At 41.7% G+C, this 14218-nt stretch overlaps 1 protein-coding gene across 3 annotated transcripts in view; it reads right to left on the reverse strand.

The window, feature by feature from the left end:
* Positions 1-365: 365 nt before the first annotated feature.
* The window catches only part of gpat3 (glycerol-3-phosphate acyltransferase 3), a 43410-nt gene continuing 29557 nt past the window's right edge, over positions 366-14218 (reverse strand). For all 3 annotated transcript variants that reach the window (XM_052009384.1, XM_052009402.1, XM_052009394.1), the window contains exons 11-13: positions 13367-13495; positions 5901-5980; positions 366-3379 (exon numbers count right to left, since the gene is read on the reverse strand). In XM_052009384.1, the coding sequence (XP_051865344.1) occupies positions 3283-3379; positions 5901-5980; positions 13367-13495 (306 nt within the window). In that variant the 3' untranslated portion in view covers positions 366-3282. The remainder of the gene's footprint in view (positions 3380-5900; positions 5981-13366; positions 13496-14218) is intronic.

A 14218-nucleotide genomic window follows, 5' to 3' on the forward strand; every position in this document is an offset into this window, starting at 1 on the left:
TGTCTCACCAACGTCTTGTACACCTGTAACATGACGTCCCAGCTCTTATGCTATATGCCCTGACTGATGAAGGCCAGCGTGCCAAATGCCTTCTTCACCACCCTGTCTACCTGTGTAACAACTCTCAGGGAACTATGTACTTGTACCCCTCTGTCTCCGTTCTGCAACACTCTCCAGGGCCCTGCCCTTTACTCTGTACATCCTGCCCTGGTTTAACTTCCCAAAATGCAACACTTCACACTTGTCCATCTGCCGTTCCTTGGCCGACTTTCAGGTAATATTAACATTTCCTCAACATCCTTGGAATACGTACAAGTTGCCTAGTGAATAAATTAACCCTGTTGTGGCAATAATGAAGCAAGCCATAGTCATGAACAATTGTTTATTAATCATATGTAGCAGCACTTAAACAGCATACGTAAAGCTATTGGAGAAAATAAAAGTTATTTCTCTCCAAAGCAACATTAACTACTTACAAATTTACAGTGGAAATCATTCTCTGAAATTAATGGAATTAGTTTACATTCAATCTATAGATACCCAGTCTGTTCAATGAAACCGATGGAGCAAAAACGAGTCACAGATGGTAAGCGTGTGCATAGGTGTGGTGACTGAGCTCTACTACTTCCCAAATACTTTGTTCCATTGATGTTAACATGCAGAGGCAGGGAAACCACAAGCCATTTCTCTGGCTTCTACTATTGAATGCACACAAAAGATGAATCTTACCCCACTTAATGTGTATGATTAGAGATGTTTATGGAACACTCACCACTTTATCCTGCCCAAGTGGGTTTGTTTCACCTTCCTTGGGAGGATCACTTTGAGGCAGAGTGATGAACCCCTGTCTGGAGATGTCCTCTCAGGTCCACCTGCATCCACTGCTATGGATGAATCACCTTCTACACTGGTAGCTTTGTCTTAAATCTGACATTCCTAAATCTCTTGAGAACCTGGTACCTCTAAATTCAGCTATATCTGCCAATATCAGGGTGGCTTAGCCAAACTATCTTAAATTTTTGTTACCATTCTTTCTGGTTATCAATTTTTTGCTTTTCACAGAGATATTTCTAAAAATACACAAGGAGCACGATGCAAGTTATATAAAAAAACCAGAACTAAACCAGACAAAGCCTGTAGTACCTCAAATACCAGTGACTTACCATTAATTTAAAAAAAATCCAGTGACCAATTCCAAATTAACAGTGCATTGGTACCAAGAACCTTGTGCAGCCCAGCTATATCCCTGATAACTCAACTCAATAAACTCTCTGCACTTCTCAAATGTTCATTTGCTCTTTAGCTCCTTATGACTTTGCCAACAAAGGACTTCAAATAGGCACAGATAAATAAGGACATTTTGATATCCCAATTAGCCAACTTTAAAGTCTGATCTTCATTTCTTGTTGTGTAAGGAATATTGTGTCTAACAAACTTTGTGATTTCATTGGAATCTAGCTTTTCCTTTCCAACATTCAATCTGATTACATTTTAAAGACACAGTAGAGGCAGTTTTTAAAAGAAATCCTGTTTATAACCATTATTCAGAGATTATTTCAGAATTCGATGGTGGCATTCATATGTTTGCTGTTTGCATCTATCCTCATAAGAAAAATAGTTCTTGTCATCACCCAAGCAGAAAAAAATTGTGCATTTTCACTTTTATTTCAATTTGGATACGTCAGAGAAACACAAATACAAAAATGTGTTTCATTAGCTGTGGCAGAGACTTGATCCTTGGTTTCAGAACAAAAAGAATAAGAGTATATTAAACAGATTCAGGTTTATGAGATGCCATGTTGATACTGCCCAGTCTGAAATAAGTAGTTTAAATTGGTTTTGCCAGTTTCATATTTTTAAGGTATTCATAAATACAAACTTGCAAATACAAAGCAGGAATAGCTTTAATTTATGATTAAGTAATGTGTGAATGTATTACCTGCCGCAGTGGTAGAAATGACTAATTGTACTCACCACTGAGAAAGCATCCTTTGCTTTTTGGTGTCTTTGGAAGTCCCTGAAAATGACACAGGAGCTTCCTGGAGCAGTATACCGACGAATTCCACATAAAACAGTCAGGATGAAGGATAACAAAATAATTCAGACATCACTGGAAATATTTCCTCAAAATCCATGTCTTTTTATTGTTTTGCAAACAATTGGGCATGGAACAACTCATGTAATGTGGCATTGGCATTGTGTGCATTTTACACTTGTTAATTTATTTGCAGATGAGCTAATTACAAATCAGCTTGATTTGGAAAAATCTCAATTGAGTATCAGTAACAGATGCTTGTTGGGTTTTAAAATCTCTTTGGAAGTGCATACATGTTCTAAAACTTGAGTAAGCCAAAAAAAAAGTTCTTCCAGCCTTTCACAACAACCTGCAGTATTCAGACCAGTTTAATTTAGTGATGAGTTTCCTTTGAAAATATCTGTGGCAGTCACAATATTCCTCAAAGCCAGAGCACACATCTTCACCTCCTACTGCTTCTGGATCAAAGAACATCCATAAGTTGCAGATATAATTTACATGACTACGATTCCCAGCCCACACGCCAGGCATACTCATATGGCTCTATGCAATGTTCAAAACGCCAACCTTGATCTTTTCTTTTACTGAGACCAGATATTTTGGAGACCGAAAATTACTTTTGCAACCCCAGACATTCTCCTCAGATAAGATCAACCATTTCAACAAACATATGTACATAGTCCAGAGGTTACCACGAAACCCATCTAATATGTAAACCAGTATAAAAGTTGTAATTTTAATCTCTTTCATTCTTCCTTTTCTACAAATGGCATTAGCTGCTCAGAAACTGATTGGCAAGCTAAGACCTGTACAAAAACAGGCCTCACACAGCCTTGGCTCCCAGCCTCCTTTGCTGCTCACTGCTTTCTGGGGCGACAAAGGCACAAGCAACATAACACTGAATAGGTGAAAGTCATGGTTCAGCAAGCCAACCTTGGAAACAGAAGGATAAACGTCCTCACCAAGGCTTGCCACTATGTTGCAGTTATTAGACCCCTGGAGCACAGCTTTAAAGAAAAAGATGGAACAAACAGAACTGATATCCTGATCATCCAGCTGTACTTCTCATAAGTCAACACTCAAACACAGCTGAATCTTTATCATTTATAGATATTCTATTTGGGATTTGATGTATAAATTTGCACATGTTACAAAAATAAAGAGAAGACATTCAATTAACCCAAGTCACGTGAAGATGTAAACAACGACCATCAGAAGGGATGGATGGACAATCATCTCATTTCTCTTCAGTAACTTTCATTCCTAACAATTGTCTTGCTGTAGCATTTCTGTTGTTGTTCTTTAAAACTGGCTTTAACTTTGGCTCTTTTCAGGGCTCCATCCCTAGACAAAAGAACAAATTTAGTGGACCACACCTCATCTATTTGCCACACTTCTGCCCTCATCCCTTCCTCCTAGGTAGAATGAGGACAGAATTTCCCCTGGTCCTTACCTCCTACCCCACCAGCCACCACATTCAATGGACCATCCTTCATCAGTTTCAACAACATTCACCACCAGTTAAATTCCCCTCCCCTCTCGGGGATCGTTTCATCCACAGCTACTGCTCCCCATCTCATGGCACTTTCCCATTCCAGGGTAGGAAATGCAACACCTGGCTTTTCACCTCTTCGTTTTCCACCATCCAGGGACTCCACTTCCATCATCTCCAACAGGACCCCACCACCAAACACATCTTCCCCTCCACACCCCTTTCAGCCTTTCACAGGGACCGCTCCCTAGTTCACTCCTCCCTCCCCACCCATCCACTCCCACCCCAGGGACTTTCCACTGCCCCCGCCATAGGTGTAGCACCTGCCCCTCCATCACCTCCATCCAGGGGTGGAAACAGTCCTTTCAGGTGAGGCACAAATTTACCTGCATCTCCCTTAATATCACCTACTACATTCAATGCTCCAAGTGTGGCCTCCTCTACATTGGTGAGAGCAAACGCAGACTAGGTGACCATTTTGTAGAACACCTGCGCTCAATCCGTAACAGTGATCTGCATTTCCCTATTGCCAGTCACTTCAACTCCCCCTCCCACTCCATCACTGATATGTCAGTCCTCTGCCTCCTCTGGGAGAAATCCAAATGCAAACTGGAGGAATAGCACCTCATTTTGTGTCTTGGAACCTTGCAGCCCAATGGCATGAATACTGAATTCTCCCACATTAGGTAACCCCCCCCCCCCCCCTCAACTATGCTTCTTCTCTTCTTTTTTTCCTCTTCTTACCTTTGACCCATCCCCTGGTGGACTTGCTCTCCCCTCCTTCCCCACACCTGCCTATCACTACCTCTTACCTGCACCTACCTGTCATCACCTTGTGCCCACTCCACCTCCCCTCTTTTGTCCACCTATCACTGCTCTGCTTTTCCCTCCTATACATTAGGCTTCCCCTTTTCCTATCTTCAGTCCTGAAGAAGGGTCCTGACCCAAAATGTTGACCACCTGCTTTTTGCCACAGATGCTGCCTGGCCTGCTGAGCTCCTCCAGCATCTTGTTTTTTTTTGTCCTATCAGATGAAATTGGCATTGATGTGCACTTCTTCCAATCGGGTGTACTGCATTCAGTGTTAACAATGCGGTCTCCTCTACATTAGAGCAACCAAATGTAAATTGGGTGATCACTTTGCAGATCACCCACATTCATTCCAAAGGAGGGAAAAGCTCTGGTTGCCTGTCACTTTAATTCAACATCCCAATCTGATCTTTCTGTCTGTAGCCTCCTGCATTGTTACAAGGCCCAACACCAGCTTGAGGAACACCTCCTCATCTTCCATCAGGGCATCTTGCAGCCTTCCTCACTCAATATCAAATTCTCCAATTTTAGGTAATTCACTCCCTCTTCTTGTCATAGAGTTGTACAGCACAGAAACAGGCCCTTCGGCCCAACTCATCCATGCCAGTCAAGGTGCCAACACCTAAGCAAACCTCATTTGCCTATGTTTGGTCCATATCCTTGCAACTGTACAAATGCCTTTCAAAACATTGTAACTGTACAAGCCTCCACCACTCATTCCATATACCCACCACCCTCTGTATGAAAAGCTTGCCCCTCAGGGCCCCTTTAAGTCTTTCCCCTCTTACCTTAAACCTATTCCCACTAGTTCCCTCTATTCCCTCCCAGGAAAAAAAAAGTGTGACCATCTACCTTATCTATGCCCCTTGTTATTTTATAAATCTCTATATAAAGTTACCCCTCAGCCTCCTTTGCTCCAGGGAAAACAGCCCCAGTCTATCTAATCTCTCCTTATAACTCTAAGCCTCCACTCCCAGCAACCTCTGAATCTTTTCTGCACACTCTCCACTTAAACCACATCTTTCCTTTAGTATGGTGACCAGAACTGTACACACTATTCCAAGTGTGGTCTCACCAACAGCTTGTATAGCCATAACGTGATGTCCCAACTCTTGTACTCAGTGCCTGCTTCACCACTGTCTACCTGCATTGCCACTTTCAGGGAAATGTGTGCCCCTAAGTCTCTGTTCTAGAACACTCTCCAGGGCTCTGTCATTCACTGTATTTGCCCTGCCCTGGTTTAACTTCCCAAAATGCATCACTTTGCACTTCCGTGACCTATTCTCTCTCACATGCCCATCAATTACCCCCTATTCTCTCTCACATGCCCATCAATTACCCCCTATTCTCCTACCAGCCACCTACACTAGAGATAATTTGCAGTAACCAATCGCCAGCCCTTCAGCATGGACCAACCAATGACTAAAAAGAATTTGCTGCCCTTCCCCTTTATTACTCAATTGCATAGATTAAAAGAAATTCAGAACATTAGAAAAAGATATCTTCAAAAAGATTTAAATTTTTCTCTTTTATATCACCCTCCATCTAATTAGGTTTAATTACCAGGCAAGATCCACAAGGCCTCCTTGCTGAGCTATGGCTGCTTTCACTCGATTGGCAAATTGTACAGCATCCTCCCCTTCCTGTCGAGTGAGGGAAGAGGAAAACCATTAGTTAGGAACCAATCAAAACTTGAGGGAACAAACTAAAAGTTCAGCTTTTAATTTTAAAAAAAATGAGGTCCAACTAAAAACAACCTCTTCAGAAGGATTTTTAAACACCATTTCCATTTAATCAGAGGTGATTTTGGAATAGCACTTGCGTACATCCTGTGGCATTGCTCACACAAAGTAAACCATGGGACAACAGGTACATCCATTATACGTGAGCAATCTCCAGCAGCATTGCCTACAGGCTAAACTCATTGCTAAACTCCACCTACATCACACAAAATTTACACTGGGGGGAGGGGGGGATGTGGTCGGTGGGGAAGGGATGAGGTGCAAGACAAAAGCTTATGTGGAGATAGGCTAAGACAGGTCACGTGATAAGGAGTGAGATACTGACCAGTAACAAGATCGTTTAAAGAAACAGGGTGAGAAAGGGACACAAGCACGATAATGTGAAACAATGAGAGAGCAGTTTACTTGAAACTGGAAAATTCATTCCAGAAGGTTACAAAGTGCCCCGACGGAAGATAAGATTAATGTTTCTCTAGTTTACACTTGGTCCTCACTATAGCAGTGGAGGAGGCCACAGATGGGCAGGTCAGGATGGGAGTTGGATTGAGAATTAAAGTGGTATGCAAAACAAAACTCAGGATCACACTTGGAGACTGAGTGCAGATCTTCCACAAAGCCATTACCCAATCAGTATTTGGTTTCCCCAATGTATTGGAGACCACACAGTGAACATTAAATGCTGTAGATTGCACGAGGAGCGATGACTTGCTGCTTCACGTGGAACGATTGTTTGGGTCCCTAGAAGATGGGAAGGGAAGAGGTGAGCCGATGGGTGTTGCTTCTCCTTCAGTTACGTAGGAAGGTGCAATGGGATGGGCAGTGGTGAGTGGGGATAGAAGAGTGGACCTGGGAGTCGTGAAGTAAGCGGTCCCTGCAAAATGCAGAGAGGGGAGGAGAGGGAGGAAGGTGTGACCGCTGGTGGATCATATCGGAGCTGGAGGAAATTGTGAAGAATAATACATTGAATGAGAAGGCTGGTGGGGTGCAAGGTGAATACCAGGGAAAGTCTATCCTTGTTCATTGCTGGGGGACAGAGTGTGAGAGCAGATGTGCAGGAAATAGAGGAAAAGAGAGCCTTGTGCACTATGGCAGAGGGGAAGACGTGGTTCGGGAAGGAGGAGGAAGACTGAGAAGCTCCAGAATGGAAGGCCTCACCAGTGGAACAAATATAATGAAGGCGAAGAAATTGGGAAAATGGAATGATGTCCTACAGAAGGCAGGGAGAGAGCATGCTTGACTGGCTAAGTTCTTCCAGCATTTCTGTTTTTGTTTCAGATTCCAGCAGCTGCAGTTTGATTTGTTTTCCTATGTTCTACACAAGTCTCTTCTCACACGCTGCATCAAACCACAAAGAAAATCCTCCCATTCTGTTCTGCCTCATGGATATATATAGCTTGTATGGTATTTGTCTCAACTAAGCACTCACATTCTCCCCTTTCTCATTATAATGAAGTTTCTCTTGAATTTCCTGTTAGATTTATTACAGAATATCTTAACGTTCTGGGCATTAGTTTTAGTCTTCCCACAACAATATACCTCAATGTGTACTCCATCAAATTTCATCATGATTTTGGAGATTTCTACGAGGTTCCCCTCACTGTTCTCTTTTATAGGGAAAAGTATCCAGGCTGTTCAGTCTTTCCCAATAATTACAGCCTTTCACGATATTCTTCACAATGTCCAAGCCTTGTTACCTTTTATACCTTCTTGGGTTTAGTGCAAGCTTGCACATGAGCTGTTCTGACAGAATTACTTCTTAATACTAGACGTTCTCCTCTGCTTAATCACAAGCTTTATGCGCCCTTCCTTTCCCCCACCCCACCCAGACAGAAGGATGTCACCAATTAAAGGGTGGCATTGGCTTACATCACACATGGCAAACACCAAACAAATTAACTTTATTTCCTTTGCTCTCCTCTCCATTAGATATGAAAACTACTAGCTCTGGGAAAGCCACAGTGGAGCAAAGCATGGGTTTGATAATTATTTAAGAGTAATGAAATTTTTTTTTTAGCCTGGTTAGATATTTAAATAGGAAATGGATTGAGCATTAGATCGAGAAGTAACTCAGCTGAGCTCATGAGGGATTTGTTTTGATTAAACAGCTTTCCAGTAGTTAATGCGTTTAGATTGGTAGAACTTTGACAATTGGCTGGTTTAACGCAAGCAAATCATCTCATTTAATTACTGCTGCTTGACTGAACACAGCATTTCCATAGCCTCGGCTGCCCTGTTTCTAAGAGCTGTTTTGATGTTCATGAGCCTTTCATCACCTGACCATAAAATAACAAAAGATTTTTTAAATATATAAAATCGACAATGCTCATCTGATACCAAAAGCCACACACATATCTTCATTGCTTCTGGGCCTGTGTATTCCACCATAGTCTGGTCAGCCTTCCATGTTTTACTCAGAGTTTGAGATCAAATAAAAGTACTGCACATCCCACCTCTCATCCAGTCCCACTCACCTATCACCCAAATTACTGACGGCCTACAACTCCTGGTTAAATCAATGACCCAATCTTAAAATCCTCCACCATATTTTAATTCCTTTTTCACCTCTCCCATTCCTAGTTCTGCAGTCTCATCTTGCTCTCCAAGACTTCCAAGTCTGTCCTCAATTTTATTCACTCCTCCAAAGGCTATGCCTTTAGCTGCCAGAGTCACAAACCCCACAGTGTTCTCCCTAAACACCTCCCTCTCTTAAAATATTCCATTAAATCTGTCTCCGAGCCTTAGGTCACCTGCCCTAATATCACTTTTATGAGGCTCAGAGTCAAATACTGTCTGATAAAATCATATGTAGAGTCCCTGGGACACTTGGGCATATTGAAGGATGCCATGTAAATCTAAGTAGTTGCTGCCACTAACATCAACACCAAGGTGCTGAAGATCTTCCACAATGGGCAGGATCCAGTAGAAGACAGGGTAGATTCCAGACTTGTGAAAAACAAATGCCAACAAGGCTCACTCATTAGTCAGTGGCTGAACCACACCAGAGTCAAAAGACTGCAACTTCAACTCCCATTCTGAAAACCTAACACATAAGCTATCCTGACATTTTGGTGCAACAATGAATAAGTTCTGCTCTACTGAAGGTCCATCTTTTCAAATGAGTTCTTAAACCAAGGCCCCAGCTACCCTAGAGGTGAACATAGAAAACTCCAGTGGCATTATTTGAAGAGAGACCAGGGGAGTTATCCTGGTCAATATTTATTCCTCAATTAACATCTCCAAAGCAATAATCTGATCATTATTGCATAGTTGTTAGTGGAACATTGCTGTGCACTACTTGGCTGCCATAGTTCCCACATTACAGCAGCAATTATATAATGCAAGTCTTTCTATTTATTGTAATCACTTCTCGGCTGCCTAGAAGATAAGAACACAAGGAATAGAAGCAGGAGTAATCTATTCTGCCCTTCATACCTGCTCTACCACTTAATAAGATCATGGCTAATATCAGTACTATTTTCCTGTACTAACCCATGATCCCTCAATCCTCTTTATATCCAAAAAAGTGTATTGATCTCTGCTTGAACATCTTCAGTGACTAAACCTCCACTGCAGTCTCAGGCAGAGAATTCCAAAAATTCACCATCCTCTGTCCTGAATGACCTTCCTGATTTTTTTTTGAAATTGTGAGCTCTAGTTCTAGACACCCCAGCCAGGAGAAACACCAACTCTGCATCTACCTGTCAAGCCCCATAAGAGTTTTTGTACACTTCAATGAGATCACCTTCATTCTTCCAAACTCAAGATGACCAAGCATTAACTCCAGATGAACTACTTGCCTTCAAGCAACCATGTTCAATCTAAACCTGTACACACACATTTAAAAAAAAACTGCAGGATCTGAAACCATGGCAATATTTCAACATTAACCTCAACACACCCACGGACCACAACAGAATTTACACATTTCCTGAAGTGCCAAAACATCCTTCAAGAAATTTCAATTCCTCTTCAGTACTGAGTATTTCTTACTCACAAGATATTTCTTAATTCTGGTCGGAGACCAGGTCAACCTTAAACAAGTCCACCATCCCCTCATCTGAGCAGTCACTACAGCATAAATAAATGACACCTGTTTATCTATTCCATCTTCCTCAACTGGTCTAAACCATGGAATTCCTCGAATAAAGTAATTAAATCCAGATTTGTTGTTACCCAATATTTCTTCTTTTATTACTAATTCTTATCTTACTCTTTCTGACCTTGATGTGGTCAGCAATCTAAAACAGGATTCATGAAACCAAGGTTTAAACAAATTCAGTTAGAAAAGCTAAAGACAAAGTAAACCTGCTGATGAAATTGAAACAAGCCCTTTTACCTCTGGTACTCCATCTATACCCTCTGTACCAGTATCTGGTTTACTGAAGAAGATATGGTTAAAGAGCAACATGTCGCAAAACAACAGCATCGCCATTTTAATGTCATAACAGTTTGCTTTGAATTAAGAGTCAACAGACTAACCAAAGTCCACTGGAACTTAAAGTGAATTAGGGAATTCTGAGGGGTCATAGGTTGCTAAATAGATCATGTGCACATGGGCAAAAAGGGCAGTTCTAATGCCTAAAAGGATGAAAAACACAATGATGCTGGAGGAACTCAGCAGGCCAGGCAGCATCCACGGAGAAAAGCAGGCAGTCAACAGTTTGGGTCAGGACTCTTCTTCAGGACTGAAGGTAGGAAAAGGGGAAGCCCAATATATAGATGGGAAAAGCAGAGCAGTGATAGGTGGACAAAAGAGGGGAGGCAGGGTGGGCACAAGGTGGTGATGGGTAGCTGCAGGTAAGGGATAGTGATAGGAAGGTGCGGGGCAGGAGGGGAGAGCAGATCCCCCAGGAGATGGGTCAAAGGTAAGCGGATAGAGGGGAAAAAAGTGGGAAAAAAGTCTAGGAAAGGGAAGAAGAGATACACTATGGAATTTGTTAGTGATACTTTATCAATAACCCATACTGAGGTTACTTTATGTTTAAAGGAGCTTTCCTCTATATCTGATTTGTTCTGTAGCTGGCCAGGACAACGGTCCAGAGGGAGTTTTATTGCATTTAAACCATGCATTGGGAGTATTTGGAGGAGCAGTATAGAGGGAAAATTATTCTCTGCCCAGGGCGAGTTTGAAGGAACAACATAGAAGGGGATTTCCTCTATCTCTAATGTGTACCAGTTCTGGAAGAGTTTGAGGGGGCAGTGTAGAGAGCTTTACTCTGTATCTAACATGCCATACCTGCCCTGGAAACATTAGAAAAGATGCTGAGGCCTGAAATTGAAAGTCTTCCACTCTACAGCTTGATGAGCAGAAATACGAAATTTGAGGTAAAGTCCAGAAACAGACAGGACTTTTCTTGCATACTTTGGGAAATGGAAAATTTAATTTTCAGCCATGGTCCTGCAGCCCTGCAATACTGCCACCACACAGCCTACAGACTTCCAGATCCAAAATCAGTTGCCACCTTTTATACTGCCTTTCATGTTTGCTCTTTGAGGGAAAAGGGTTGAACACTAGGAGGAGCAACAAACAATCAAACTCAGTGGGAAAGCAGGATCTGTGAGAGGAAACTAAGTGTCAACATATAACCACCAATAGAGCAAAAATTAAATTCAGGAATGATACAGAGATTAGAGAATTGCATATATCTCAAGAGGCATGTAGAATTGGAGAAGATTCAGGCAATAGGGAGCCTAGAGAGGGATCTGTGGAATGTTAAAATCTAAGTGTCACTTAATCAATGCAGATTAGTAAATACAGCAATCACGGTAAATGAACTTGGTTCAAGTCAAGACACAGGGAGCAGTGTCTTAAATAACCTCAAATTTACCCAAGGTAGAATGAGAGATACCTCAAATATATTGAAGTAGTTACATCCAGAAGTAACAATTGTATGGATGAGGGTTTCAGTAGCAGCTGAGCTAAGGATGACACAGAGGCAAGTGACATAATGGAAGTTGAAACAAAAGCTCCAAATGTGACTGAAACTCATACCAAGGTCAGATGTAAACAATGCTACAAATATTATTTCCCTTCATTATAGAGATTTGTGTTTGAACTACTGGGTAATTTCTGTAGAGAGCTGTTAGTAACTGAAGTGGTTATTATATAATCAACCCAACAAAAAAAGTTTTAAAGGCCTGGATAGAGTGGGCGTAGAGAGGATATTTCCATTGGTTGGAGATTCTAGGATCCAAGGTACAGCCTCAGAAGAAAAGGATGTCCCTTTAAAACTGAGAGGAGGAGGAATTTCTTCAGTCAATGGGTGATGAATCTGTGGAATTCATTGCGACAGATGGCTGTGGAGGCCAAATCATTGGGTGTATTTAAGGCAGAGATTGATAGGTTCTTTATTAGGGGGTGGCAAGGGTTACGGGGAGATGGCAGGAGAATGGGGGGGGGGGGGGGGTGAGAAAAAAAAAATCAGCTCCTATATCTTACAGTTTACAGGTTTTCCCCCAGGTTACAGCAGGGTTCCATTCCCATGACCTGTAACCCAAACAGTTCACAAGTCCGAAATGCAGCCACAAACCGAGTTCCCAGGTGGCAGAAGATGCCTGCAGCCCCGCAGCAGCTGGCAAATCCATAAAGGCAGTCTGCCAAAGACTCATATGTAGGGGCTGTAAGAAATCAGGTGTTGGGAAGCTGGGAAAGACCTGTATATAAGCTTGTGTCTCCAATAATGAAAAGTTATAAATACACCATTGTAATTTTATGGTTTACCTGCATAACCAAAGCATACCTGAAAGTTATATATACTTTCCTTGTTTTTTCTTTTCCGTTATAAATTTCTTTGTTCATATTTTTCCAATGGGAATTGCCTCTGTAAACATCATATTGTAATTACACCATACCACCGAGTGTAGCCTCCAGCCTGTACCATAGAAGAAAATCAACTCTCCAACCAGTCTACTTTCTCCTTTCCATAAGCCTTATTATTTAATTGGAAAAATTAAATAAAACTACTATATACAAATAAAGACAGAATAAATGGAGTGTATTACAATTTTTCCCCAGTACAACAATCCTTGTTATCTGGAGACACAAGAGACTGCAGTTGCTGGAATTTGGAGCAACACGCAAAAAGATGAAGGAACTCAGGTCGGGCAGCATCTATGGAGGGAAATGGACAGTCAACGTTTCGGGTCGAGACCCTCCATCTGAACTGGTGGAGGGTCTCTCGACCCGAATCTTTGTTCTCTAGCTACTTTACCTGAAGATTACATTGGATGTTGTCTGTCTAACTGCAAAGCCACAAGAATTCAATCAGTTATAAAGCAGTCACATACCTGTCTAGTCATTGGAGGCAAGTACCACACGTTGCAGACAATTGCCCAGCTGCTCATCATTTGGAGCAGGTAGGTCACCATTCCATATTTACTGCTGTTCCAAAAGGCATCACCAAACTGAGGGTCATACTGTAACAAAAAAAACAGCAACCCTCAGTAAAAGTCTTACTACTGCAATCAATACTCTAAAAGGGCAGTAAAAACATCAGATTGTTCCAAAATCTTACAGGTAAGTACAAGGTCTTTTGCTTATTTCCACATTGCCATCAGACTAATTGGCCTGTTTTTGCAAGCAGCCTTTTGTCCAAATATACTGAAATCTTACAGTGACATATGGGAGGGGAGGGGCTGATGGTGTAGAGAACAAAGAAAGCAATATAGACCTTGAAAACAGAATATTAATTTTCATTGGTGACAAATGAAAATTGGACTTGGCATCACTTCCTCAGGAGAACTCCTAATGGATAAATAAGGAGAAACTGTTAACACAGATAGGAGGGGAAGGTCACTCAACTTAAAAGGTAATTAGCAAAGGAGCCAGCAATGTGAAGGAAATTTTCTTAACATCGCACGTGGCTACGATCTACAAAGAACTACCTGAAGCAGCTAACAGAAGGATATTGGACATAAATTCAAATAGTAGGGCTCCTGCTCCTTCCAAGTTATGATAAGGAGAAAAGGGTGAATGATCTGGTCAATAGATTCTAGCATCTGATTTGCTGCTTCATGGCTCCTAAAGTCATTAAGCAGGGCCTGTAAATTAAACCATTCAAGATGGAGACAAATGCAAAACAGAGATTTGATACACAAGTAAGTATTAGGAGTAGATGCCCTTCAAAAGGACTAAGACAA

Source organism: Pristis pectinata, chromosome 2, assembly GCF_009764475.1.
Source record: "Pristis pectinata isolate sPriPec2 chromosome 2, sPriPec2.1.pri, whole genome shotgun sequence".
NCBI lineage: Eukaryota > Metazoa > Chordata > Chondrichthyes > Rhinopristiformes > Pristidae > Pristis > Pristis pectinata.